The sequence below is a fragment of the Mesoplodon mirus genome (assembly GCF_964341445.2).
Source record: "Mesoplodon mirus genome assembly, chromosome: 9".
Classification (NCBI taxonomy): Eukaryota; Metazoa; Chordata; class Mammalia; order Artiodactyla; family Ziphiidae; genus Mesoplodon; species Mesoplodon mirus.
In genome coordinates this window covers 70,482,403-70,509,433 of record NC_138985.1, presented here as the reverse complement: position 1 = coordinate 70,509,433, position 27,031 = coordinate 70,482,403, and the positions used below count along the sequence as shown (strand labels likewise).

At 39.8% G+C, this 27,031-nt stretch overlaps 1 protein-coding gene and 1 pseudogene across 2 annotated transcripts in view; both read right to left on the bottom strand.

Moving 5' to 3' along the window:
* Positions 1-1,916: 1,916 nt before the first annotated feature.
* Positions 1,917-3,427, bottom strand: LOC309810432 (protein ITPRID1-like; annotated as a pseudogene). The gene has a single exon. The product of its transcript is annotated as a protein ITPRID1-like (transcript).
* Positions 3,428-3,912: 485 nt separating this feature from the next.
* ITPRID1 (ITPR interacting domain containing 1) overlaps positions 3,913-27,031 on the bottom strand; it is a 104,987-nt gene continuing 81,868 nt past the window's right edge. The window contains 2 exon segments of the mRNA XM_082632438.1: positions 3,913-4,127; positions 4,521-4,593. Of these exon segments, the coding sequence (XP_082488564.1) occupies positions 4,052-4,127; positions 4,521-4,593 (149 nt within the window). The 3' untranslated portion in view covers positions 3,913-4,051.

The following is a 27,031-nucleotide window of genomic DNA, read 5'->3' as shown; positions in this document are numbered from 1 at the left end:
CAGGCGGACTCTCAACCACTGCGCCACCAGGGAAGCCCTGACCCTTCACTTTTGAATTGGCTCATATTACTTTTTAAAATTTGTATGATTTTCTTTTTCTTTAAATCTAAATAATAAACATTATAGATGGATCTTCTAATATACAAAACTCTTATTTCATATACAACTCGTTTTCTTTTCTGGAAAGATTTTATTTCAAATTAACAAATTATTGTGAAGAAATCACTTATTTATAAGAAATTAATCATGTCAGCAAACCATAATCATAGATAACCCACGAGAGCACACCCTCTCTGTGACTTTCTTCTGAAGTTTTAAACACAGTTTTGGTTTTTTATACTTTATTATTTTAAACAATATATAAAACCAAATATGGTTTAATTTCTATTTCCTTATAAAATTTATCTTAAAAATGTAAATTAGAAAAATAATATTTTTTCAGGATATGTTAGATCAATAATCTGGTTTTCATCAGTACCTAATTGTAGGATTTAATATTTTTCCTCTTATAGCCTCTTAAAATGTCACCTTCTCCAGCTGTCTTTCATCCGTAACATTTTCCTGCCTGAACTATATGGTCAAGTAAATGTTTATTCCCTTAGAGCTGAGTTTTTCAACTTTGACATTGTTGACATTTTAGGTCAGATAATCCTTTGTTGTGAGGGATGTCCTATGTATTGTAGGATGTTTAGCACCATCCCTGACCTCCACCCACTACATGCCAGTAGCACCTTCCCCAGTTATGACAACCGAACATGTCTTCCAAACATTGCCAAATGTCGCCATGGGTGGGGTAAAATTATCCCCAATTGAAAACCACTGCATTTCCAATCTCTCAACTAACATCAGTGATGATCATGACTCCTACTATTCTCCAGGATTTGAACCTCGGTCTTTTTACTCCAAAGGACCCAAGCTATACATTAGCTTTTGTTCTTTTCTCTCACTGAAACTTAGCATAATATTATACCTAGAATTGATCTCAATACCTTCTTTTACTAGTTCAACCCTTATTTTATCTTTCATATAATCACTTTCTATATTTATATTACATTTGTATAGATTTCTATATCTTGAAGGGCCATGTAGTAATTTGCCTTATCTTTCAAGTAGTCACTTTCTCATGTTACTGTTACACTTACATAGATTTAGATATTTTAAAGTTGGACACATCTTTGGAGTGGATTGTCCAAGAATTTGGTGTCAGCTAAGCTTGAATGTGACTCTGGACTTAGGAGTTGTGGGAAGTTGGAAAATTAAACTCTCTCAGTTCTTGCTTCCTCATCTGTAAAAGAGGGAGGACTTGGCACATTTATGGCATGGAGGAAAATGGGGGTTATTTGACACAGCATAAATAAAGTGCTTGGTATAGCACTCAGTAAATATTTGTGGAATTAACAGAATGGGAAGGTAACACAGAAGGCACCAAATAGTAGGCACCCAGGAAATTATAGCTGCCCTTCATTCTCCTTTGAACAGCTACAGTCCTACGTTATATGTGCTACCTTGTTTTCCCACCCTGTCTATACACGTAGTTTCATGTTTGATACTCTTAAGTTTTTAAATCAGTGGCTAGCCTTGATAGCCTAGATTATTTCTGACCTTGAGAATTGCTGAAGGGGGTTCATTGGAAGGACTCACTAAATGCTTGTCGATTTACCAGGAGCTGAACAGCGTTGTGGGTCCTTCAGCCCTCAGTAACCTCAATGTTCGCTTTTTTTTTTTTTTTTTTTTTTTGCGGTAGGCGGGCCTCTCACTGTTGTGGCCTCTCCCGTTGCGGAGCACAGGCTCCGGACGCGCAGGCTCAGCGGCCATGGCTCACGGGCCCAGCCGCTCCGTGGCATGTGGGATCCTCCCGGACTGGGGCACGAACCCGCGTCCCCTGCATCGGCAGGTGGACTCTCAACCACTGTGCCACCAGGGAAGCCCTCAATGTTCACTTTTAAACAAGCTTAGCAAAGGAAGACCAAAAGTTCCTCTATTTGACATGAGAAGTTCTATATTTAAGACCTGAACAACAATAAAATAGTAACAAAAATTGGTAACCACACAATTAGCATTTTCTAGGGCTTTCTATGTGCCGGGCACTGTGCTGAGTGTCTGAGTGTGCTGAGTGCCTCACAAGTTTTCTCTCATTTAATCTGAAAACGATCCTGCATCGATGACATGAATAGTCTCCCTATTTTACAAAACAGGAACTAGGCTCAGAGAGATGAAATGGCTTGTGCAATATTATACAGCTAAGTGAATATCAGACAGAATTTTCAGTTAGACTGAACTGAAGAGGAGGTACAGATGCATTGATGCTTAGAACCTTATATATGAACGTACTGTTCTATACCCCTCTGTAAAATGGGGGTGGATAATAAAATTTGCCTTCCTTCCTTCATAAGGTGATTGGAAGTATCAAATAAGAAGAAATTTGTAAGAATATATTGTAAATAATAAAGCAGTCTACAAATACTAGTCATGATTTGAAATGGAAAGGTATGTCCCAAGAGCTCACATTCGGAAGGGAAGGCTGAACTTTATCCCTGAGGTATTTATTGTTGCTGTGTCTGCTTCCCCATCTTTTCTTTGTTGTTGTTGTTTTTTTGTTTTTTGTTTTTTTGTGGTACGCGGGCCTCTCACTGTTGTGGCCTCTCCCACCGCGGACGCGCAGGCTCAGCGGCCACGGCTCACAGGCCTAGCCGCTCCGCGGCATGTGGGATCCTCCCGGACCGGGGCACGAACCCGTGTCCCCTGCATCGGCAGGCGGACTCTTAACCACTGCGCCACCAGGGAAGCCCTGCTTCCCCATCTTTGCAGAGGTAAACACTGACAGAATACAGCTCCCTCACTGTGGTGTTCTGAAGGACTTTCAAAGTCTTCATGAACTGGGCTTCCAGATGGTTATGTGAGCATGAGCAGTGCCTACAGGCTGAAGACACAAAGCTGGGGCTTTGCCTCGCCACGTGGCAGGGGAGATGGTGGTGACAGCAGCCATCACAGTGGGCAGGCACATCTTGGCAGGTGCCCCCTGGGTAGATACCAGGGAAACATGTGTCTGCAGAGACAGATTTGGTGAGGGGCTGGGCCTTGTTACTTGGAGCTGAACAGCAATGCCAGGGCCTAGGCTCACGTGTTAAGTCTGAACAGAAACGTCATTGAACTGTCTTGCTTCTGTTCCCAGTCCTGGTTCTGCTGTGGTAACAGGGTCACACGTAGTGCATTCTAAAGTTGCTTCTCTAGAATCCATTCCCAAGACCACAGCACTCTGAGCAGCTGATGCCAGTTTGGAGAACATCTGGATTGTCACAGACTTGGAGCTAAGAGCATTTACGTTAGCATCTGGAGGAAGGTTTCCCATCTCAGATTCTGCCCTAGGTGGTATTTGACCCAAAGCACTACACCTTGGCCTCACTTGGGGAGTATCGCCAGCCACTTAATCTAGATGGGGAATGGACTTTCCAGATGTTTGGACAAGGTCGCCTGTATAGGGCATGGCTTCACTGGGCTTGGGGAAGTGCTGTGGGACACTTTTTTTGCATCAGTAAGGCGTTGTTAATATCAGGACAGAGTTTACCGCCTTCTATTCCTCTTGGGGCCTCCGAGTCAACATGAAAGGACTTGTCTTGAGCGCGATCAATTCCAGGTGATCTCCGAGACTCACAGTGGTGGCTTTGTACATATACTGCCCCAGCTCGCTCAGGCCTCAGGAACCCATCCTTCACTTCTGTGATGTGCATCATCATAAGACCCAGAGGGCAATCATATTTGGAGGTAACCGTGCCTACAGTGGCCTCATATTCAGTCTGGGGCACAGGCGGATGCCGCCACAGATGGCTGTTTTTCCTTGGGGGTTCTCCCCCAGGGGTGATCTTATCAAGGGCCAGATCTTGGGTCAACAGCTCTGAGGGCCCGTCCATGGCCTCAAACTGAGACTCTTTCTCTACCACAGAGGTTGAGGCTTTTTCTTCCAAGACACTCCAGTCTTGATTTGAAAAAGATGTCCTCACTATGCTCCTGGAATCAGACTCCTGTGACTCTTGCTGACAGTCCTGGGATGACTCTAAGCTGTGGCTCTGATTCCTTGGCTTTCTATATCCATTCTCAGCAGGACTCTGGTAGCTTGACAAGCAGGGTATCTGTGGGAGAAATGGGAATAAAGGCAAATGGGTCAGAAAGGTGGGGGAGGTACTAGGTTTAAGAAATGCTGTGTTTTCCTTTTTTCTTATCATTATCATTGACTTAGGAATCAGGAGACAAGGGTTACAAACTCAGGTTTGTGTAAGTTTAGTACTTTACCTGGAACCTTCTTTCTACGAGACTCAGTCTCCTTCCTTAGAAAAATCAAAAGAAAATAAAAAGGAAACAAACACTGAGCTTTCTGTACTTGTCCACTGTGACTCCATTGTTCCCCATCTCTTGGGTGCCTATGGCGTGTCTTCTAAGCACTGGTTGCACTTTCCAACTGTGGTGACGCACTTTCATCTTATCTTTCCTTCTGTTCCTATTCTGATCCCCAAGGGGCCCTCTACCTGCAGGGGTGGTGGTTCCTCCAGGAACCCGCTGCTGTCAGCCTGGCAGCTGTTTGCTCTGTCGCCATGGCACCTGCAGAAAGATACAGAGGCCTGGGGTCAGTAAAGTGAAAAGAGACCGCCAGCAGGACTGGGGTCAAACACTCTCTGTGTCTGACACACTACAGATCCTCAGTAGATGTCCACTGTGTGGAAGTATAAATGAATAAGGGAATTTCAAGGATTTTTTTCTGTTATCAGAGGGTCCATGTAAAACTGAGTCACTGGTTTCCTGTTACAAGGAGTAAAACATGAAACAAAGTAAGGGGAATTAACATCTCTTAAAACTAAATAACAATCTGATTGTGAGATGCATCTTCACTAAGGGGAAGAAAATCCAGAAGGAAATGCATATGCCACACTAAAAAAACAATAAACACCACAATTTATATATCTGTGTATATGTATTGCAATGGACAGAATGTTATGTTCCCCTTCCACCATGCTATGTAAACATTAGGAGACCCAAAGATTCAACAGAAGGGTTGAAACTTGCTGAAGATGGACAAAACAGACTTTGCAACCTCTCACTTTTTCTATATTTGTTTTGGTGCAAGATTTGTGCCACAAGCTGTGAAGGACTCGCAGTACATCATTATTCTTTAAAATTCCCAGATAATGTCTAAGCAATTACTATTCTGGAATATAAGCTTCATATAAAATGGTCGCTATTCCCTTTTTTATAACTCTGGAATGAAATTATACATTAGAGCGCTAGAACAAAATTATCGGTTAAAGCCCATTTATTCGTATGCTGGTAGGTTCAAGTCAATCTGGTCCAAATGAAAATAAACAACCACAAACATAAAGGATCCCTAAAAAGTAGAGAGAGTGATTTCCTCTAAAAGGGATATAGTTATATTATGACTGTTACCTTTAGTTAACTGTACTTTGTAAAGCACAAAAAACCAAAAATAAACAAAAATAACCTCTGAACCTCATTTAAGTGAATTTGTGAAGAAACCAGATTATGAAAACTTCTCTTTGATGGTGAGATCAAATGGTGGAATTGGGCATATTTCTCTCAGGAGTGGAGCCTTATTTATCTTGTGTTTTAGAAGCCAAATACATGCATCTGAATCGTTTTGAGCAAGTCACCAAGAAAATGTGGTCCAATTTACAGATGGTTTTGTTTCTTCAGGAGGCTAAAAATCTTTCCTGCCTATAAACCACCTTTTTGACAACTCAATAATAAACTCTCAAAATTGGGTTTGCAAATTCTTTTTAAATTAATTAATTAATTAATTAATTTGGGGCTGCATTGGGTCTTCGTTGCTGTGCGCAGGCTTCCTCTAGTTGCGGTGAGCAGGGGCTACTTTTCTTTGCGGTGCACAGACTTATTGTGGTGGCTTCTCTTGTTTCGGAGCACGGGCTCTAGAGCTCAGGCTCAGCAGTTGTGGCACATGGGCTTAGTTGCTCCGTGGTATGTGGGACCTTCCCAGACCAGGGCTCAAATCTGTGTCCCCTGCATTGGCGGGCGGATTCTTAATCACTGTGCCACCAGGGAAGTCCCACAATTTGGGGGACAAATTCTAACCATTCTCTTAGGGTTGTAGTAATTACATGATACAAAGGATGAGAAATTGCCTAGTCCAGGATGGCTATGATAGATGATTAAGCAAATAGACAAATACAAATGTGCATCATTTAGCACTCCCACACCCTCACACCTAATATGTAATATGAAGGTTAGCATGACTTAGGGGAAGATGATATGGCCTCTGGCAAGAGTAATGGACTTAGTACTTGCACCCCCAGGCCAACCCAACCCAGTTCCTGAAACTGTCGAGGCCAAGACAGGTAGGACTTCAGAAGCCTCATCACCTCCAATAGGATTTTCCCTATGCACTTAATATGGACAAGGAGCCATAGCTCTTCCTTACTCCACTAGACTGGGGTCTTGACTTACCCCTACCTTATCCCTTACTCCTACCAGTCCCTTTCCCCTAGCTATATCTTATTATTCAAACCCTTGCCTACTGGGTGGATCCTGTACCAAACCACCACGAATCCCCTCGTGAGTTTGTCATGCCCCTTAGACTGATGATTCCCCCATTCTGCCAATCCCGTAGCTCGGGGGGTTAATCTCTCTATAATGTATGCTACTAAGATCCAGTTTGCTCCCATAGCTGAGTCATCTAGAGAACCTGGAGCCAAGTCTACTGGGTTAAGATTCTGACTCTCCTACTTACTAGTTGTGTGGTCTTGGGCATGCCACTTACACTCTCTGAGTCTGTTTCCTCATGGGAAAAGAAAAAATATGCTGATGAGGATAATATCCAATAATATATACGTGAAGAATTTAGGTACATGGAAAAGATGATGTAATTATATATACATTTTTACTGCAGAACATCATCTTAATATATTATCTATCAGAATTCAATCATTACTAATGTTATTAAATATCATAATGAGTGTCATTATTAATATTAATATTTACTAGAAATTACCTTTTCCAGCACAGGACTGTCCTCACAGAGTTAAGATTTTACCCTCCCAATTAGGTAGACCCTGCCCCGGGAAGGTTTGCTTCTCCATCTCACGGGTGTGAAGCATTTCTGCCTGGGAGGAGAGTGATGCTGCAGGCACTTTGTCCAAACAGCCACCAGGTGGCAGCATTACACCAACCGCAGCACAGAGGAGTCAGGGCCCTGACGAGAGTCTCTGGAATGGCTTAAAGCAGTTAAGAGAAGTCAACCTGAAGGGTTACTTTTCTGAGCTGAGTTAGTGATAAAAGCTCTGAATCCTAAGTGGAAAGTTTTTACTTAATGTAGTCTGAGTTCCTAGAGGCTCAGGAAAAAAAAGGAAAGCCTGTGGAATTGAAACATAAATGAGGGGAGGGAGAAAAAGAAAAGGAATCTTTAAGGGTGTGATGTATGCTGGAGTTGTGCAGAACAAAAGAAATGGTTCAACCTTAGGCTGTTTGGGGTTCCCATCTTCCCTGAGCTGTTCTACTCTACCTCTTTGCCAAGTTCTCTCTTCCATCCTCCAATGGCAGAAAATTCTGTGACAGCTCCGTGGTGAAGTTACATCTCAGGGGCAAATTATCTTTGAATTGGACTGTACATTACAGATTATGCAAACTCGAATGCCTTTAGGAGCTGGGCAGGTCGCATAGATATGTGAAGGGAGCCGTGTGAATAGTTTGGACTCCAGAGTGTGTGTTCCCCCAAAGGCATTTAAAAAAATTCATTTGTAGGGCTTCCCTGGTGGCGCAGTGGTTGAGAGTCCGCCTGCCGATGCAGGGGACACGGGTTCGTGCCCCGGTCCGGGAAGATCCCACATGCCGTGGAGCAGCTGGGCCCGTGAGCCATGGCCGCTGGGCCTGTGTGTCTGGAGCCTGTGCTCCGCAACGGGAGAGGCCACAACAGTGAGAGGCGTACCGCAAAAAAAAAAAAAAAAATTCATTTGTAGAACAAACAACACCCCTCTATGGGCCTGTCAGTCCCCCATGTTGGAAGCCTGCATGGTGCATCCTACCATCCAGTGCAGGAGTACCTTCCAGAACATTCCTTATAGATGGTCATCTAGCTGGTGCTTGCCCACTTGTGGTGACAGAGACCTACTCTTGTGTACTCAGAGGGTATCATACCTTTTAGAAAATGTCTTTTTATATTGAGCCAAATCTACTTTAGCACTTTCCATCTGTTGCTCATAGTTCACTCCGTGGAGTAATACTGGACGTGTCTAACCCATTTTCCTCCGGACAGCTCTCTTGTACTCTCCAGGCCTTTTCTCCTCACCTTAAATCTCCCCAGATCTCCTTAAATCAGCCCTCAGAGGGTGGGGTCTCCAGGCCATTTGTGTTTTGTATTTTGGAATAAGCACTTACTTAATAATGTTTGCTGTAAAACTGGGCGCCCAGAGTTAGATTCCGTGATTGAGCCATGGTCTGACCAGCATGGAGTGGAGCAGGACTGCCTTTTTCCTTCTTCTCGATATTTCTCTTCTGTACACACAGCCTGAGTTTAGTCTAGTCAGAAGCTGTGTTTGCAGTGTTGGGTTGTACTGAGATCAGTCTCTATTTTGTATTCTCACAAAATTGACCTAGCTAGTTTGGGACCACGTTTTCATCCAGTCAAGGATGATTTTGACCTTCATTCTGAAAGCTATTTGTGTTATCTATGGCTTTGAAACACATTCTTGCTGTGGGCCAAGTCACAGCTAATATTCTGAAGAGAACAGGCCATGAGACAGAGCCGGGCAGCGTGCTCTACTGCAAACCCCCCTTCTTCCGTTTAACACATGTTCACTGGCCCTGCAGGGCCCTGCACTGCTCCAGAAACTCCACGGACACAGCAACAAAAGTACCTGGCCTCACACAGCTTATATTTTATCTTGACTGAATTCTAGAACTCAAGAAAGGCTGACAATATTCGTGATTGTGGCAGGTACAGCTGAAGAGATTTAATTTTTCCTTTTATGCCAGCAGGCTGGCAGCAGAGGAGTTTCTATCCCATAAAGATTTCTACATAAGGATTTGATAACTTCCATTAGCACCCTGCTGACATTTTTGTTTCAATCTCTTTCTTACAACCTGGGACTCCTTACTTTTTTCCTTTTTCCTTTTTCCTCCTACTCCCCTCCCTCTCCCTCACCTCCTCCCTCTTTTTCTTTTGTTTTTTGTTTTTTGTTTATTGCTCCAGGTTTAGCAATTTCTCCTTTGTTCTTTAGTCAGAATAATCTTCCTTCATCATTACAAAAAAAATAGCTGCTTCTCTAAAATCAGCTTCTTTTTGGCTTAATACCATTAGTTATTTTTTAGCATTATAGAAGTGCTAATACATAGCTAATACACTGCTAATACATAGCAGTGAAAAAAGTTTGGAAAGTGAAAAAACATAAAAAAGAAAATAAAAATTACATATAATCTAACCATACAGGAAAGTTACTATAATATATACTTCAATCCAGTACATTTTCTTTGTGTACATGTATATGTATGTTTTATAAAATAATCATCCTAACATACACAGTATATATTCTGCTTCTTTTCACATAATATATTGTGAATTTTTCTCTCTCAAAAATTCCTTATAATTCGTGTGTTCATATGTGTGTATTTGTAAGCACATGAATTTCTTTTTCAGATTTTGATATAATGATTGTGCCACTTGTATAAAAAAGTAACTAGATAGGTTTCTTTTTTTTTTTCTCCTGTGCTCTCAAGCAGTGTAGGGAGCTTAGGTAGTATCACGTCCTTAAACTTTTTTCTTTTCTTTTTTTTAAGAAGATGTTGGGGGTAGGAGTTTATTAATTAATTAATTTATTTTTGCTGTGTTGGGTCTTCGTTTCTGTGCAAGGGCTTTCTCTAGTTGTGGAGCACAGGCTCCAGACGTGCAGGCTCAGCAGCTGTGGCTCACGGGCCCAGTTGCTCCACGGCATGTAGGATCCTCCCAGACCAGGGCTCGAACCCATGTTCCCTGCATTAGCAGGCAGACTCTCAACCACTGCGCCACCAGGGAAGCCCGTCCTTAAACTTTTTTAAGTGCTCAGCCATAAAACCACTGATCATGGTGCATCTTAAAAGATGAAATTCTTTGACAACTTTTAATTTCTACAATAGTTATTGACATTTTTGGATTCCTACTTCTTGAATTAATGGAAATACTTTCTTTTTCTTATTTTCTAATGTTGTCAGTCAAATAAATCATTTATTTTCATTCTACACTCTCTAAAAAGAACAAAGACTAAGTTTCTGCCTCTTGTCATAGCTTTGGCTTTATTGCATAAATTTTTGTATGTACTTTTTTTTTCTTGAATTCTACTCTAATAATAATAATGTTGGAATTCCTGTTTTCTTTTTGCTTACTTTAGCATACTTTTTGGTATATTTTTGCCCATTCATTTTTCTTTTAACTTTTCTGTGATTCTTTATTTTAAATGTCATTAATTTATTTTAATGACCTTTGAGTCTTTTCCTTTGTTAGATCCATTTATTATATCTATAACCATTTTCATAAAATATGATCTTGGTCTTATTGTTCGTAATTTTATGTTATCTACTTTTATAATTGTGATTGATGTAGTAAGCATATGGCATACTTGATGCAAATCTTCTCTCTTTTTTTAAAAATAGGCATCACTAATAGTCCATGCTGGTCTTTTCTGCTGAGCTGGGATTCAGCCTCATTCTATTTATCAGTTCAACATTACTAAAGGCTAATACTAATCAATGAGAATTGGGACATAAGTTATAATCTATTTGCTATTCTTGTTGTATTAATAAAGACTATAACTTCACATTTAAGCTGACCTGATTTCGAACTGCATCATAAATAGCTATCTCAGAGACTTAATTGAGGATTAAAGGAGATAATGTAAAACACTTAGCCTAGTGCCTGGCACTCAATATTTGTTAGTATCATTAATATGATTAATTTTCAATGATTATTCTTTTGCCAGGTGGACTATATTTTCTTAGGTTCCTTTTTTCCTCTGGTAATTCATAGGCATATAGTGTATATAGATACTTATTTATTAGATATTCTTGAGAAAAAAAGAAGGGGCACAGAGCCAATTTTGAATTGTAAACCTGCATTCATCGTTCGGGAAGAATGTAATGAAAAATTTTCATTTGGAACCGGTGCTTATCTCATATTTGAAAATAGGAGAATAGAAGTTTCCAGGGCTAAATGAACGTCGCCATGACCATTTGAGACAATAGGTGGATTACAAATTTTGTGATACCAATTTCTTTGAAGCTCTTAATTTCTGTACTGATTCAACTACCATAGTTTTGAAGACCACTGGTCCAAATGTTTTTTCTCTTGCGAAGCTGTCTGGGAGCAACATTATCCTTGCTTGACTTAACCAGCTGATGGGCAGCTGATTATGCCAACTGCTCAGACAGCAAGAGGCAACAGTCCATTTACATGGTAGCCTACTTCATCAAAAGTAACAATTTAAGTATCCAAACTGGATCTATTTTTCTTACAATTGTAAGTAAAAACTGTTTATTAAAAATACAATTCTTAAAAATGTAATAATCTAGGATGAAAAAGGAAAAAAAGTTTGGAGACACCAAGCTGGAGAACTAAAATTTTCATCAAGAATCAGGCTTATGATTTTCATCTACCTACATTCTAGGGGACAGATGTAGGACTGGTGGCTGCATCGGGGGCAAAGGGGAAACTCTTAGGGAAGCCACTTGTGTGTTGGTTAGTCTCCATTTGCCCTTCCTTACTTTCACTGCCGCTACTCCAGTCATTTTTTGCCCTAACACTGAGTACTTACTTACCACCACTTCCTTCAGGGTACTATTTGAAAATAGCTGCACTCCTTTACAGTGAGATCCCCAGGTAAAGTGTTTTCCTTCTAAAGCTTCTACTTTTACCAGGCTCCAGTAACATGATTCTTTCCCACTGTTTTTTCAGACCTAGGAGTGGTAATGGCTTTCTGCTCTTCCTAGCCTAGGGGTGCTTCCCTATCTCTTATTGGTTCCTTGAATTCAGCCCACCTCAGTAAATAGTTCCTTTTCAAACCTCTCTTCAGTTAAACTTTTTTGAATATGCTATTGCTTTTCTGTCTGAGTGAAACATCCAGGACAATCACCCAGATAACTAAAAATGCTTTGCCATGGCTAACCTAGTATTCTCATAGCATTGTATCTTTTTATTTAAAATTAAAAAAAAAAATTTATATATTTATCTTGCCATACTGTGTGTGCAATCTTAGTTCCCTGACCAGGGATCAAACCTGGGCCCTCGGCAGTGAGAGCACAGAGCCCTAACCACTGGGAAGCCAGGGAATTCCCAGTATCTTTAAATTTTAATCCTAATTTATCTCATTTTTTTCTTTTTTTAAAAAAAGGAGGTTTGGGTTTTTAGGGACCTTAACCCACTGAAGCTTGTTGGAAAGATGGACAGAGGATTGAAACCCCGTCCTCCATATCTGTCATATTTAATCCCTTTCACCTCTTTGCCTTGTTCATTTTGATTTTTCTCTAAAGAATGTCTTTCAGGTCACTCTTTTTTTTGCACTACCAATGTTATTTTTTACTACTTCAAAATCATTTTAAATTCTGGTAAAAATTATTTTATATATTCTCATTCATTTACTTGACAATTATATTACTGATTGGCTACTCTGTGCCAGGCATTGGATGAATAATGGAGAGACCTGAAAGACACAGACCAGGCTTTGAGGAACTTGTCTAGTTGACAAGGCACAGATTATGGGTAAAATAGATGGTAAAGAAAAATGCTAAAAGTGCCTTTTAATTTAATTTGATAGCAATAAAAAATACCCCAGAAGATCTTTTTCAACATATGTTTTAGAAACACATAATTTATAAGACATGCCTCCTAAGCAATGAAATAAAATAATTTTAAAGCTGATGACTAGCCACCGTCTAGAAAAAAGCTTGCTATATTTATTTATTCATTTCCAGAAATATTTATCTATTGAGTGCTTACTGTGAGTTAGGCAGTGTTCTAGATTCAGGGGATACAATGGTGAATAAGATTGTGTCTCTCGGCAGAAATTCAGTCAAATGTTCTGAGAATGAGCTCTGAGGATGTTGGTAGCCCTTACAAAGAGTAAAATAGCCTTATAACAGAGTCTTTGTACACTTTAAAAACTAAGTCCTTTTATCTGGGGCTCCAGCAGCACTGGCTCCTCTTTAAAGCATGGTTTCACTGACATTTGTAAACTATTTGGATTCAAATGCTAAAAACTATTCAGAAGAGAAATCCTGAATACCTACTACAGGGGAAAAAATCAAGTGAAGATGTTGTATGCAGTTTTGTGATATTCATGATAGCAAAGGGAAGCATGATAACAAATGAGAAATATAATCACGGATCTATAAATAGTGAAATGCAAACACAAGTATATTAGAAAAACTTATTTCTACCTAGTAGCACTAGATAAGTGATGGCAATTGAAGTATGATTAATGGTAGTGCTCAGAACGAGGTTACACACCCAAACTTAAAGCGGGATTGTGGTCACAAGGTGGCCTATTTCAAATTGACTTTTCAAAAGGAATTATATATCTGGCTTAATTTCAAACAAGCAATTTTAATATCTTTCGTCATACAGAGTATATTCCATTGCTTTATGTGATGTTATCATTCTTTTTTCTGGTCTTTGCTCTTACAAAAGGAAAACCAGAAGATGCACAGCAGTAACAGATTTTGAGGCTGAATTCTTTTTTTCTTAGAAGGACATGTTTTTGCCAAGTTTGCAACCCACTTGAACTTCTGTTTGTTCTTTGATTTTAGAATAAACTTGGGTTCCTTTTAACATTGGGAAAATTACAGATTTTGCCATAGATAAAGAAGTCTAACAAAGTTTACTCAAGATTTTTATCATCACCAAGTATCTGTAAATAAAGAACCTTCTTAATGCAATCATTGTAGCTGAATCTGAAATATAGTGTCTTAATTTAAGGTGAAACCATTTTATTTTCAGTTAAGCATTCATAAAATAACTTTGTAAAGGAAATATTTTTTTTTTTTTTTTTTTTTTTTTTTTCTTTTTGCGGTATGCGGGCCTCTCACTGTTGTGGCCTCTCCCGTTGCGGAGCACAGGCTCCGGACGCGCAGGCCCAGCGGCCATGGCTCACGGGCCCAGCCGCTCCGCGGCATATGGGATCCTCCCAGACCGGGGCACGAACCCGTATCCCCTGCATCGGCAGGCGGACTCTCAACCACTGCGCCACCAGGGAGGCCCAGGAAATATTTTTTAAAAGACATTCTAAGAAAAGCTTACTCTAATTTTAACTGTTTGAAGAAGAGCTTGCTTTATTTAAAAAACTACTTGATCATTTGTTTCCCCAACAAACATGAGTGTTTGCTCTGTGCTAGGCACTGAGGTAAATTCTGGGGATTGAAAAGAAATCAATTATTCATGCCATCAAAATGCTATTACCTGCTTAAATTTACTTTTACACATATCGTTTAAACAAAGAATAATTTGGGAACATGTTACACAGAGAACTGGTTAATCATAAAATAATCAGAATTGAAGATTCAGAACTGAGAGTCTTGGGTCTGGATTTGTCACTAATCATCACTGGCATTGGGACAAGTCATTAACCTTGTGGGCCTTTCTTTCCTCATATGTAGAGTATGAGGGTTGGCCTAGAAATGGAGTCATTAAGCCTTCCATTTTATAATGACAACAATTTGATTGCCTGAAATAACCATAACCTCATGCCCACCCCTAAATGTCTGAGCATGCATATTGGCTCAACATGGTCCACCAAAGCCTACCAAGACATGGAGAGGGTAACTTGCATGTATTTATTTATTTATTTATTTATTTTTTTTTTTTTCTGTACGCGGGCCTCTCACTGTTGTGGCCTCTCCCGTTGCGGAGCACAGGCTCCGGATGCGCAGGCTCAGCGGCCATGGCTCACGGGCCCAGCCGCTCCGCGGCATATGGGATCCTCCCAGACCGGGGCACGAACCCGTATCCCCTGCATCGGCAGGCGGACTCTCAACCACTGCGCCACCAGGGAGGCCCGCATGTATTTATAGACAAAGAAAAGGAGGGAAGACTAAATCTATTTTTAAAAATAAATAAATAATTATGGTTAATATATACAGATTACAGGTAACATGGGCATATTTTAGAAATTATAAGAAGACGAAGGTGAACAGGGAGTCAGAGAGGATTTCCTCTCTCAGACATATTACAAGGTGGTGAACAATCAGGTTTCACAGAGTGAATCCTGGAAGGCTTTGTGTTACCCACTCCCTTATGACCCATGTGATAAAACATTTTATCTGCTTTGGCTTCTAATGAAATGCAATCTGCACCAGCAAAACTCATTTTATAATAAAGTTACATCCTGATAGGTTATTGGCAGCACAGAATTTGGGCAGGGCATTCCAACTGGAGTCAGAGAAATCTGGGTTTCGTCCTGATGCCAACACTTGCCAGTTGGGTGAACTTGAGCAAGTTACTTAACTTTTATGAGTCTTGGTTTCCTCATTCACAAACTAGAAATAACTGTAGGTGAGTCTTTATACTCAACTATAATTATGGGGTACTACGTTGTAACCAAATTAAGGAAGGGAAGTTTCTGAAATATGCCTTTGGCCTTTCTTGACTCCCTTTTACTTTCTTGGCTCAGAGCCTTTTCTAACATCATCTCTACCTTCTCCAAGGAAAAAGGAGGACCCCACTTAGAAGCATTTTGTCTTGGAATTAGGCTATGGATCAGCGAAGAAACAAATATTTGTGAAACCTGGGTACAAAGAGTTGGCAAAACCCAGATGCCTCTAGCAGTGTTGTGTATCAGAAGCAAAGGGCATGAGAGGGATCCCCCAAAGAATAATGTAAACTTGCCTTCTTTCCATTTCCCCATAAACGGCCCTACTATTTGTTATGGGATACTGGTCATACTGGGGAGAGGGGCAAATTGGGTGGTGATTGGAGAGATACACATAAAACAGAAAAGTTCTTACATTTGGGGAAATGATTACACCGTTGGTCTGGATACAGACTTCAGAGTCCTTGCTCCCATAACACTAATGGGTACCAAAAAGGCATATGAGTCCTAAGGGTCTGTGAGCCAGCTGGCTTCTGTCTTCTCCAGGCTTCCTTAGGATCCCAGGGAGGCCATAACTACCAGGAACTGTCAGAAGAGCATGTACAATTTCTCTAACAACAGTAAATATGGTGCTTCTGAAATTATTTCCCCACCATTTCCCTTGCTACAAATAGAAAAGGAACTTTATTTTCTTCCCCTACAGTGATTTGTGTTAGAAGTAAATTTAAGCACCTTTCTTCTGAAGTTAAATATTCTTTTCTGAAACTCAAATATTTTATCTTCGCTCTGTCAACCAAGTTTACTGAATTTATTTTAGGTCCCTAAAGTACTGTGGGAGCAGGAATAGGGCACAAACATAAACCAGAAAATTACAAGAGAATATGGTGATGTTTTTCCTTAGAAGATGGGACACTGAATTATTTGTAAGTTGGGACATTGAGTTATTTGTAAGGTAAGGGACTTGTCTAAAGAGTGGCTATTAATGGAGACCAATCAGAATAAGTTTCCTCTGAAATAAGTTTAACTAAACTCTGTTCTTTCCACTTACAGTGAAGTTTTCTTCACAAAAAGCAAGACGATTTTGATTTTATACTGATACACATTTTCTTTTAAGTAAACTGTTGGAGATATTTGGTTATATCTCAATGCCCCTCTTGTGTAACTTAGAAATGCTTAATATTGCATGGAGGTATGATACCTTGGCACTCTGAAACTTAAGGCTAATTTTATTATAGGTTATCAATGAAATACTTGCTATTGAGAAACTCCTTTACATAAATCATCCTCTCTGCCCAGGTCTATCACTTTTTAATTGTAATTTTATTATAGGTTATCAATGAAATACTTGCTATTGAGAAACTCCTTTACATAAATCATCCTCTCTGCCCAGGTCTATCACTTTTTAATTGTTGGTGTTGTCTCCATTCTAATTAGAGCAGTGCTTCAAATCTACTGAGGTTATAGGAGTAATAATAGGATTTCCCCTTCTCTAGGTTTTTCTTCCTGAAGGATGCCAAGTGCTTTAAAAATTGAATAAGTTGGGCTTCCCTGGTGGCGCAGTGGTTGAGAGTCCGCCTGCCGATGCAGGGGACACGGGTTCGTGCCCCGGTCTGGGAAGATCCCATATGCCGCGGAGCGGCTGGGCCCGTGAGCCATGGCTGCTGAGCCTGCATGTATGGAGCCTGTGCTCCACAACGGGAGAGGCCACAGCAGTGGGAGGCCCGCGTACCGCAAAAAGAAAAAAAAAAATTGAATAAGTTGATAGACAAAATTATACTGGGATGAGCACACCTACCAAGGATGTGCAACCATCTCCAGGGTAGCTCCCTGTAGCTGTTTACTACCTCACAGTGGTGCCTAGGCGCAGTTGGTTAAAAAGGAAAGAAGAATGCCACTTGGAATATAAGCAACAGGGGGTTTGAGGAAGAGCAGATATAATTATCTAGATTGGAATGTGACCAGGACAACCACACCATATATGCAAACTACTAAGATTAAAATAATTCCTTTTATTGATGGAGTAATCGGATTTGGAAAGGCAAAAAGTAGGCAGGAGAGGTTTGGGAGTCTGACAGTTGTTTGAAAGACAAGCTAGTGTTTTTACGCTGCCAACATATGCATTTTAGAAACCTTTTTGGTCTTGTGTTTTTTGTCTCATTCACTGGTACTAATCCTCACGCTGTTTCTTGCTTTGGGCACAGAGGAAATCAGAAAAAATCCACTGAAAACTACTCTCCCAGCTATCTAGGGAATCTACTGTGTGATTTAAGGCACTAGCTATTTTCAAAGCTAAAATAACAGATAGTGCCTGTGGAATCAGAGAAGATGAAAAATTGAACCTTTGTCAGTGTGTGGAAGGGGTATGTTAAAAAGTGTATTACCTCCTTCAATTCCTAGTCCCACTCCACATTCCCCTACTGTTTTTCCTGGGAACACTTCCTAATAAATCACTTTAACACGAACCTTTTACCAAGGACTCTTTCTGGGGAACACAGTCTAAGATAAATAGTAGGGATGATTCATAAATGAACTCTAGAACATAATGTTAAAAAAATCTAATTATTGAAAGTCCAATATACGTAAATATTCATCACAGGCCCTGAAGGGCTAATCATAAATAGAATAAATGAAAAAGAAGTAAATTAACAATAATTTACATTAAAAAAAACCAAGAAAGAGCCACAATTGAAAACCATGATCAATTCAAGGTAATGTTACTAATATGTTGATAACAAACCATAATTCTGGAAAATTGTAAAAATTCCAAAAATTTACATGTGTGTATGTACAGTAGGCATCTTAAAACGTTGTCAAAGCATTGTGTAGCAGCCAGGCCTCTTTATAGAAAACTGAATTAGAATTCTCAGTAAACTCTAATGTACCACTTGTATGAGCTCTTTAATAAGTCACTTAGTATGTTACTAGTAATAGTCTGGATCATATCTGAAAATGAAAGTCTGTGTAATTACACATACCTTCCTTTTAAGAATCAAAGAAAAGACTTCCATTTTTTAATCAGTTAATGTCTCATTTTTCTTAAGAGAGTACTAAGGACTATCTATTGATAATCACTTATGTCTTCATATCTTTCCATAGAAACGACAGAAGAGTATTTACAAATGACTTTCAAGATGAATCCACAGTAATAACTACAGTACTAATAACCACTATTTATTGCCCACCACTACTGTTTGTGATGTTCTGTACACATTGTTTCTGATCCTTACAACTGCCAAGTTGTGTAGATTTCATCAGGCTCATCATAACAATGGAAACATTGGGGTTTGCGGGCCTCAAATAACTTACCATAGGTCACACAATGTGACCTGACCTTATGTTCATGCTTTTTCCATTAAAGCACACATATCAAATCTTTGGTATTTCACCAGTCAGTCCTGTATCCATGTCCAAAGAAGAAAGGAGAAAATATTGGCATTAATTTTCTAAGGGCTAAATTCTGGATTATGGTGATTTCTAGAGTTTTGCTAATCAATATATACTTTCCAGAAGCCACTCTTATGCTCCTTAAGGAAATTAATATAAAATTAAGCTGAACTAAATAACATTCTCAAGCTTACAGCTTAGAGTTTAAAAAGAAATATCTGTTTAGTCTCTTGGCTGATGGTGATACAAAACATCAGCAGTGGACCTGAAGTGAGGTCCAGTGTTTATTCCTGCCATTCTACTTCAGGGAATAAGAAACGACATTCCAGGGTTCCTTGTGATTTGAAAGTATAAATGGAATTTCTGAGTCAGGAGTTTTCTCAGTGGTTCTTTCTGAAATAGGTTTCAAAAAAAATGAGCAATGAATATTCTAAAATCAGATGACAAGGGTGTCCAATCCCTTCTCCTCAGAGAATCTTTCCTAACCATCTAATAAAATATAACTCCCTGTGCCAGGACATTCTATACTCCATTACTTCATTTTATTTTTTCATAACCTTTAAAAACATCTAAGATTACCTTATTAGTTAATTAATTAATAATATAAATGTATATTTATTGAACACCCATTATGTATCAGGATCTGGGTATGTCCTAAGGAACTGGGCATACAGTATTGTACAAAACAGAGAAAATAACTCTATTCATGAGGTGTGTACACCTATTAATTGTATGTCATCTCTTCCTTTTGTGGAGACTTTGTTATTTATAGCTCTGGACACATAATAGGTACTCAATAAATATTTGTTAAATTACTAGAAAAAGTATAAATCTGCAAACTTGCATGCAGTTATTTTTTAAAATAAGCTATTGAGCTAAAGTTGAGTCTCTCTTCCCTTCCATACCCTTCTCCCCACCAAAAACAAAGATAACTAGCCCTGGTCTTCTCTTACAAAGCATAATTTTATTGGAAATATTTATGAACTGACCTCTCCATCCCCCTTACTTTAGATGCTTAAGAAAATATTGGAGGTTATATAGGTATTTTAAGCATTGGATGGTTTGGACTAAATAACAATCTGAAAGTCCATGGTACCTGGAGTCAAGGACACTGGATGGTATAACGAAGAGGTCTCTAAATTTTAATACAGATGACCTGAATTCAACTTCCAACCCTGGTGCATACTAATTGGTTGTTTTGTGGCAAATCACTTAACTCCTCTGAGCCAAAGTTTAGCATCTGAAAAATGGGGATAAGCCTGACTGCTTAAACTACTATACTGGTGACTGTAAGGAAAAAACTTATGAGCTAGAAAAATATGAAGCTCTTATTAATGGCAAGAATAACACAAATGTAACTTAATGTCATGAGAAGCCATCTCTCGAATTCAGGAAGGTTCAGAATGCTGTCGGGTATACAACATAAATATAAACATAACCAATGAATCTAGCTTTACACAGAAACAAAACAGACTGCTGATCATATGGGGATTTAAAAGAAGGATGGTCTTAACCAAGAATATCTTTCCTTCTGGTGTGTCTTACTACCTGATATTCTACTAGTAGAAATGTTTCAATCCATTGTTACTGAATAATAAAACAAATGTAGACTCTGGGCTAAAATGGTAGAATGAACACATATAATTTTTTTCTTTGCAAATATCTTGCTAAAACTGTAGTAAAGAAATTTGTTCATATAGTAGCATCTTGGACATGGAATTGTTAAACCATCTTTGAGAAATGTACACCAGGACTTGCTCATTAGGTTGGCAGCAGAGGGGCAGAAGGAAGTATAAAAGGGAGGGAAGTATGTGGATGTGTTCCTATTTATATTTTGATGATAACCATTGATGTGTGTGCATCTCTTAGCTGTACTATAGGAATATATTGTTAAGTAATTCAAGGGAAACATACCTCCTTGCTAATACTTTAATAGTTTAGATCGGATAATGAGTCCTCTTAAAAAAAAAGAAATTTGTTTTATTACAAAGACATAAAAGGAGAGAAGTACTTTTGGAATAATGGAAAAATAGCCTGCCAAACCCCATTTCTACATAAAAGCAACAAGAACACTGGCAAAAATTGTCAAAATTAACTTTTTCAGAACTCTAGAAATTAACTCAAGGCTTGCAACAACCTAAGGAGCATTTATTCAAGGGAAAATAAAAAGCTGGATATAAATAAGAACAGTGAACTTTGTGGCATTTTAACTTACCCTAATCCCATCATCCTTTCCCCAGCTCTGCATGAGCCTTGAAAACCAGCAGCCTTGGAACAACAATAGCTGTGAAAATCAGAAGACTTAGCAGTGAGTGGGAGAAGCAGAAAAAGTGTGAGCCTCCCAGAAAAGCCTATCCCTGGAGAACTGTCACTAGTTGACCTGGCTGGCAGCTCTCTGGCAAAACCCCATTCACTAAGCTTGTCTTTATTTGATCTGACTCACAGGTCCTTAAGTGAGGAAAGCCACATCTTCAGGGTATTTGTCAAAAACAACCAATTATAATTGTTTAACATTGCAGCTACCTGAGATGGCGATACCACTTGGGGCAAACATGAAGCTGACTAATGCCCACAGAAGACTTTGAAAAGCTCCAGTATATTCCTATGGATCTAGAAGGTTGTACACATGTGCAAGGTTGTGTGCATGACAGGAAAGATCTGAGGAGACCCCAGTCTTTCACCTCTGGCTGATCTTGAGGCTCTGAACAAGGAGGAAGTGAAGACTAGAATGAGTTGTAAATAGTTGGTGCACTGAAGCTGTGCTCCAACATATGCACAGAAACCATCAGCAGTGCGTGGGAGATTTATTTGTTCAAGGCACTTAAAAAAAAAATCTGCCCAATCATTAACTGACCACTAAGCTATCTGAGTAGAGACTTCAGTGACTGCACATGACAAAGAAGACAGACTTCACAGAATTAATCCAGGGAAGTCACTTTAAAACAAACCAACCAACCAGAAACAACAACAAACTATCATAACAATAAACCATAGGGAAACTCAATAAGATTAACAGTTAACTTCCCATCAGAGACCATGAAGACCAGAGGCTGTGGGATGACATTGTCAAAGCACTGAAAGAGAAAAGAATGCCAACCAAAAAATTCTATATTCAGCAAAACTGTCCTTCAAAAATAAAAGACAATTTAAGACATTCCCAGATAAACAAAATTGAGAGAATTTATCACTAGCAGACCTGCCCAATGAAAAAAACTAATGCAAGTCCTTCAAGTTGAAGTGAAAAAACACTAGAGGGTTGGTGATGCTAAGATATCCTAAAGTGACAACTGTGCATCAGGCATTAAGCGCCGCCATCTTGTTGATTAGAAAGGCACACTAAGAACAGAGTTTTGTTTTCTGATTATATATCTTTTTAATCTAATGAAATCACTGGAGGATGTTCTCTGAAAAAAAAAGGGGTACCCAAAGAAATAAATGAGTTCTAGGAAAAGGATAATCCAACCCAAAAAGATGTAGGAAAAATAAGGTGAAGGAAAATCCCTGAGGATGACAGTTTCATAGCAGGCTTAGAAATCATTCTATCCAGAGAAAAAAAAGGATGGAAATTACCATAAGAGTAGATGCCAAGAGTAAATTGAAATTATTAGATTTGTTAGTTTACCTGGCATAAAAATTTATTTTATGAAAAAATATATTAAGAAGGTATTGGAAAGTGTAGGAAGAGCTGGTAATGTACATAAAAGAAAATAAACAAAAAGAAAAAAATACCTTGCCCAAAATATCTTGGTCCATTCTTCTATTCAATATCTCCATGTAAACTTTCAATTTCTCTGATAAAATCCCAGTTGATATATTATTTGATATTAATGTTTGAAAATAATAGTCCGATGGGCATAAAATTTTTTTATTCTTCTAAATTCAAAGCTTTTTATCATTATCAAGTCAGGTCAACAGAAGTCCATACTACTGCACTACATTATCTTTGCAAAAATTTATTTAAGTGACGTTGATTTTATTTAAGCCTTTAGAGCCTGGCCATCATAAGTTTCTCCGTCTCTCTCTTTCTCTAGCTCTCTCTTTCTCTCTCATATCATTGCTCTATGAAGACATTTAGATAGGGGCTTGATTTTGCCTTTTTATCAAAGGCAGGAATACAGCTCCTGAGAAATCTTTGTTGTCTCATTCATCCATTGAAGAAATACTTTCTGAGCTTCGAATAGGTGTCAGATTCCCACTAGATTACCAAGGTATGCATGTCAGTGTCTTTGGACTGCTAGGAAATCACAATTTATTCACTTTATCGTTAACAAAGATCAACTACTGGTTTTTGAAATAGTCATATTTTTCAGGAGGCAAGAATTTATACTAATAATATTACCTATTAATCAATAGGAACAATAATGATAGAAACAGAACTTTGAATTTCCCTGTAGACTGCATATTTTTAAAAGAAAGTCATTTAATGAAAATAGAATATTTAGAAGTTCATATCATGTTATATTTTATTAAATAAATTTAAAATCCTATTGGTTAGTGTATCAGACCATGACCAAGGTTAAACCTGTGCAATTGCCATGCAGGTGGGCAAATTGCACATGCTGAAGGAAATAGACCATGTCAGATATCATCCTTGAAGTCTATGTGGGCACCAGAAGCAGACTACAGTTGGCAGCAGAAGAAACCAATCAAATTCTCAGCTGCTCTAGCTCTGAGCCACTCTCTAACCTCTCTTCCCAGGGAGAAGAACCAGCCTCACCTCTGGTTTCAACTTTCCCAGGGAAGACTAAGAGGGGAAAATGCCAACTCTCTTTCCAAAGTGAGGAGAACAGCCAGAATAAGATCAGATATGGAAGGAAAAGCCCTAATATTCAAAGCCTCTTCTAGTACCAGTTTCCTTTTCATTTGCTCAAACTTTTCTAGAGCCTTGTGCTTACCATACAGGATAATGTTTGCTACACAAGACAAGTACTGGGATCTTTCTTCCAACAGATTCCTGAAAAGAAGGTGGGAAGCTATGATTTTCCCCTTGCATTCCCCTAAGCCATGGATGTTCACATCGATTTCATACTACCTGGGACTTTTGGCAAAACACAAACTCCCTTATTAATGGCCTAGTTTCTTGATGCAATATTCACCTTGGATGATTTTATACTAGTACTTGGCCAGTAATTAAAGGAACCTAGAAAGGAGTGGGGGAAAAGTGGTGGGGCTGAGCTGGGGCAAGAATAGGGGATAAACCGTATGACAAAAAACATCTGAAACACATCCTCTTTACCTTCCCTTTCTTCCTCTTTGGTGGCTACTATCAACCACCTTGGCCGCTCCCTTCATTCCTTCCATCATCACCTCTCCAGGCTCAAAAAAGGGCCTGTGGGGCTTCCCTGGTGGCGCAGTGGTTGAGAGTCCACCTGCCGATGCAGGGGACACCGGTTCGTGCCCGGGTCTGGGAAGATCCCACATGCCGCAGAGTGGTTGGGCCTGTGAGCCATGGCTGCTGAGCCTGCGCGTCCAGAGCCTGTGCTCCGCAACGGGAGAGGCCACAGCAGTGAGAGGCCCGCGTACTGAGAAAAAAAAAAAAAAAAAAAAAAGGGCCTGTGACGGACTGATTTTCTGATCCTCTTCCAAAACAACCTGTTAGTCTAAAACAAAATAAAGGATTCCTGGTTTCATATCTGATATAAGCTATCCTCTGAACAAACCCTGAAACACATCTCTTGTTAAACAAAAATGTAATTTTTTTTTTTTTTTTTTTTTTTTCTTTTTGCGGTATGCGGGCCTCTCACTGTTGTGGCCTCTCCCGTTGCGGAGCACAGGCTCCGGATGCGCAGGCCCAGCGGCCATGGCTCACGGGCCCAGCCGCTCCGCGGCATATGGGATCCTCCCAGACCGGGGCACGAACCCGTATCCCCTGCATCGGCAGGCGGACTCTCAACCACTGCGCCACCAGGGAGGCCCGCAAAAATTTAATTTTTATAAGGGGCATAGAAGAGCATGCTCTTGTTTATTTTCATCTAGCATAGTTCTGTGGGGATTTATATAATGATAATAACTGATATTATTATTAAGCGTGAATTTAAATAAACTGAACCCCTAGTTAAATCATAAACTTTGGTTTGCTCCCCCTTTTTTGGTGTGGTTCATTTCAACCATATTAATATACTTTGATTTTAATATTCCCTTAGAAGTACGACAGTGTTTTCTCTGTTGAATTATAAATCTAATTCTGGGCTTCCCTGGTGGCACAGTGGTTGAGAGTCTGCCTGCCGATGCAGGGGACGTGGGTTCGTGCCCCGGTCCGGGAAGATCCCACATGCCGCGGAGTGACTGGGCCCCTGAGCCATGGCCGCTGAGCCTGCGTGTCCGGAGCCTGTGCTCCGCAGTGGGAGAGGCCACAACAGTGAGAGGCCCGCGTACCGCAAAAAAATAAAATAAAATAAAATAAAATAAAATAAAATCTAATTCTACCTACATTTTAATATTAGGGTGGTATCTTGACTATTCTAACATAACATTAAAATTTTTGTTAGGGAAATAGAGGAATGTTTTGGCAAGAATAAAAGTTTTTGTGTCAGACAGATCTGTGAATCCTAGCTCAGTCACTCAATAGCTGGGTTACCTGGATCCAATTATTTATCCTCTCTCAGCCTCAGTTTCCTCTTCTGTAAAATGGGGTTAAAATCCACTAATTCCTGTGGTTGTTTTAAGGATGAGTTAAGAATGGAAAGCGCTGTGTGTGATGCCTGGCCTATAGAATACTCAGTACAGGTTTATCCCCATTCCTTAAGCCCACTTCCCATGCTAAGTGCTCCACGGATGTGATGCCAACCCCTAATCAAGACATGGCTACAAAGGTGTATGCAAAGAATCCGTAAAAGAAATACCAATTTAGTTAGAGACATATGTTTTGCACCAGCTAATTATAATCAAGGCAAACTGTGTTCAGGCCTATGGTAAAGGCATATCAAAATTTATGGGAGCACTGAAGAAGGGGTGCTCCAGGGAAGACGGTTCTTGGAGGAGATGATAGAAGAGGCAGTAGCTGAACTGAGACCTTGAGGATGGATGACTTTTGGCATGTAGAAAAAGAAATTGGAAGTGGATTCCATGAAAAGGGAGCAAGGCAACTACAAAGATGTAAAAGTGGGAAGTGCTGAGGGATGCAAAGCAACCTGAATACATGCAGTTTGGGCTGTGGGAAAGGAAGTGAGACTGTCAGGATGTACTGAGGCCAGAATGGGAAAGACCTTGAATTCAATCCTAAGGATATATCCGAGTATAGACAATTAGGAGAAATGAAATTCAAAAAACAATCATGAACGAACACTAGAGCATTCTTATGGAAGTAAAAGCTCCCAGACAAGTGTAGGGTTATAGCTACAGAACTTAGCATCAAGCAACTGCTCCTTTTATTCGATAGTGGATAATACCAGCCTTCATGCTATTGGAACATACTCAGTCAATTAAGAAAAGCACTGATTGCCGGCTGCAAAATATCCCCATGGTGCCAAAATGTCTGTGGAGTGGGTGGGGAGGGGGAGGGAAGGTGTGATAATTAAAAGAATTGTTACTTGCAATGTCACAGGAGCCAATGTGTTAACTCTGCATGCTGGAAGCTAGACTGCTCCCAGCTGCCACGGGGAGGGAGGATGTGGTTTGATCCCTGGCACCACTCGTTGGGACAAGATGAATCACAAATGTGTTAATAGTGAGGTTCCATGTCATAATGTGCCAGATGGAGGTGGTTACATCTCTGATTGATTGCCTCCTGGCCAAGACAGGGGTTTTCCAGAAGGCTCCAAATTGGTGTTGGAGCTCTAGGGATCAGCAGGTCTTTATTTTGGTCAACGCGGACCTGACATTCTTGACTTTGTGAAGTGTGGCTTCCCCAAGACACAGGCAGCCAGAAACAGTACGTGGATGAGCAAAGATGTGATGAGGGTGTGATATATGGAAGAAAGTTTTGCACTGGACTAAGCGTGGCTGTTAGTGAATCTATGTATGCACTGGAAATAAGGGGGTGCAGTGGGGGTGAGGAGATGCACTAGACACCCTGCCCGTGAATGAATTAAATAACTAGAGAGAGGAAAGGAAAGAAAAAGAAGAGAAAGAACAGGGAGGAA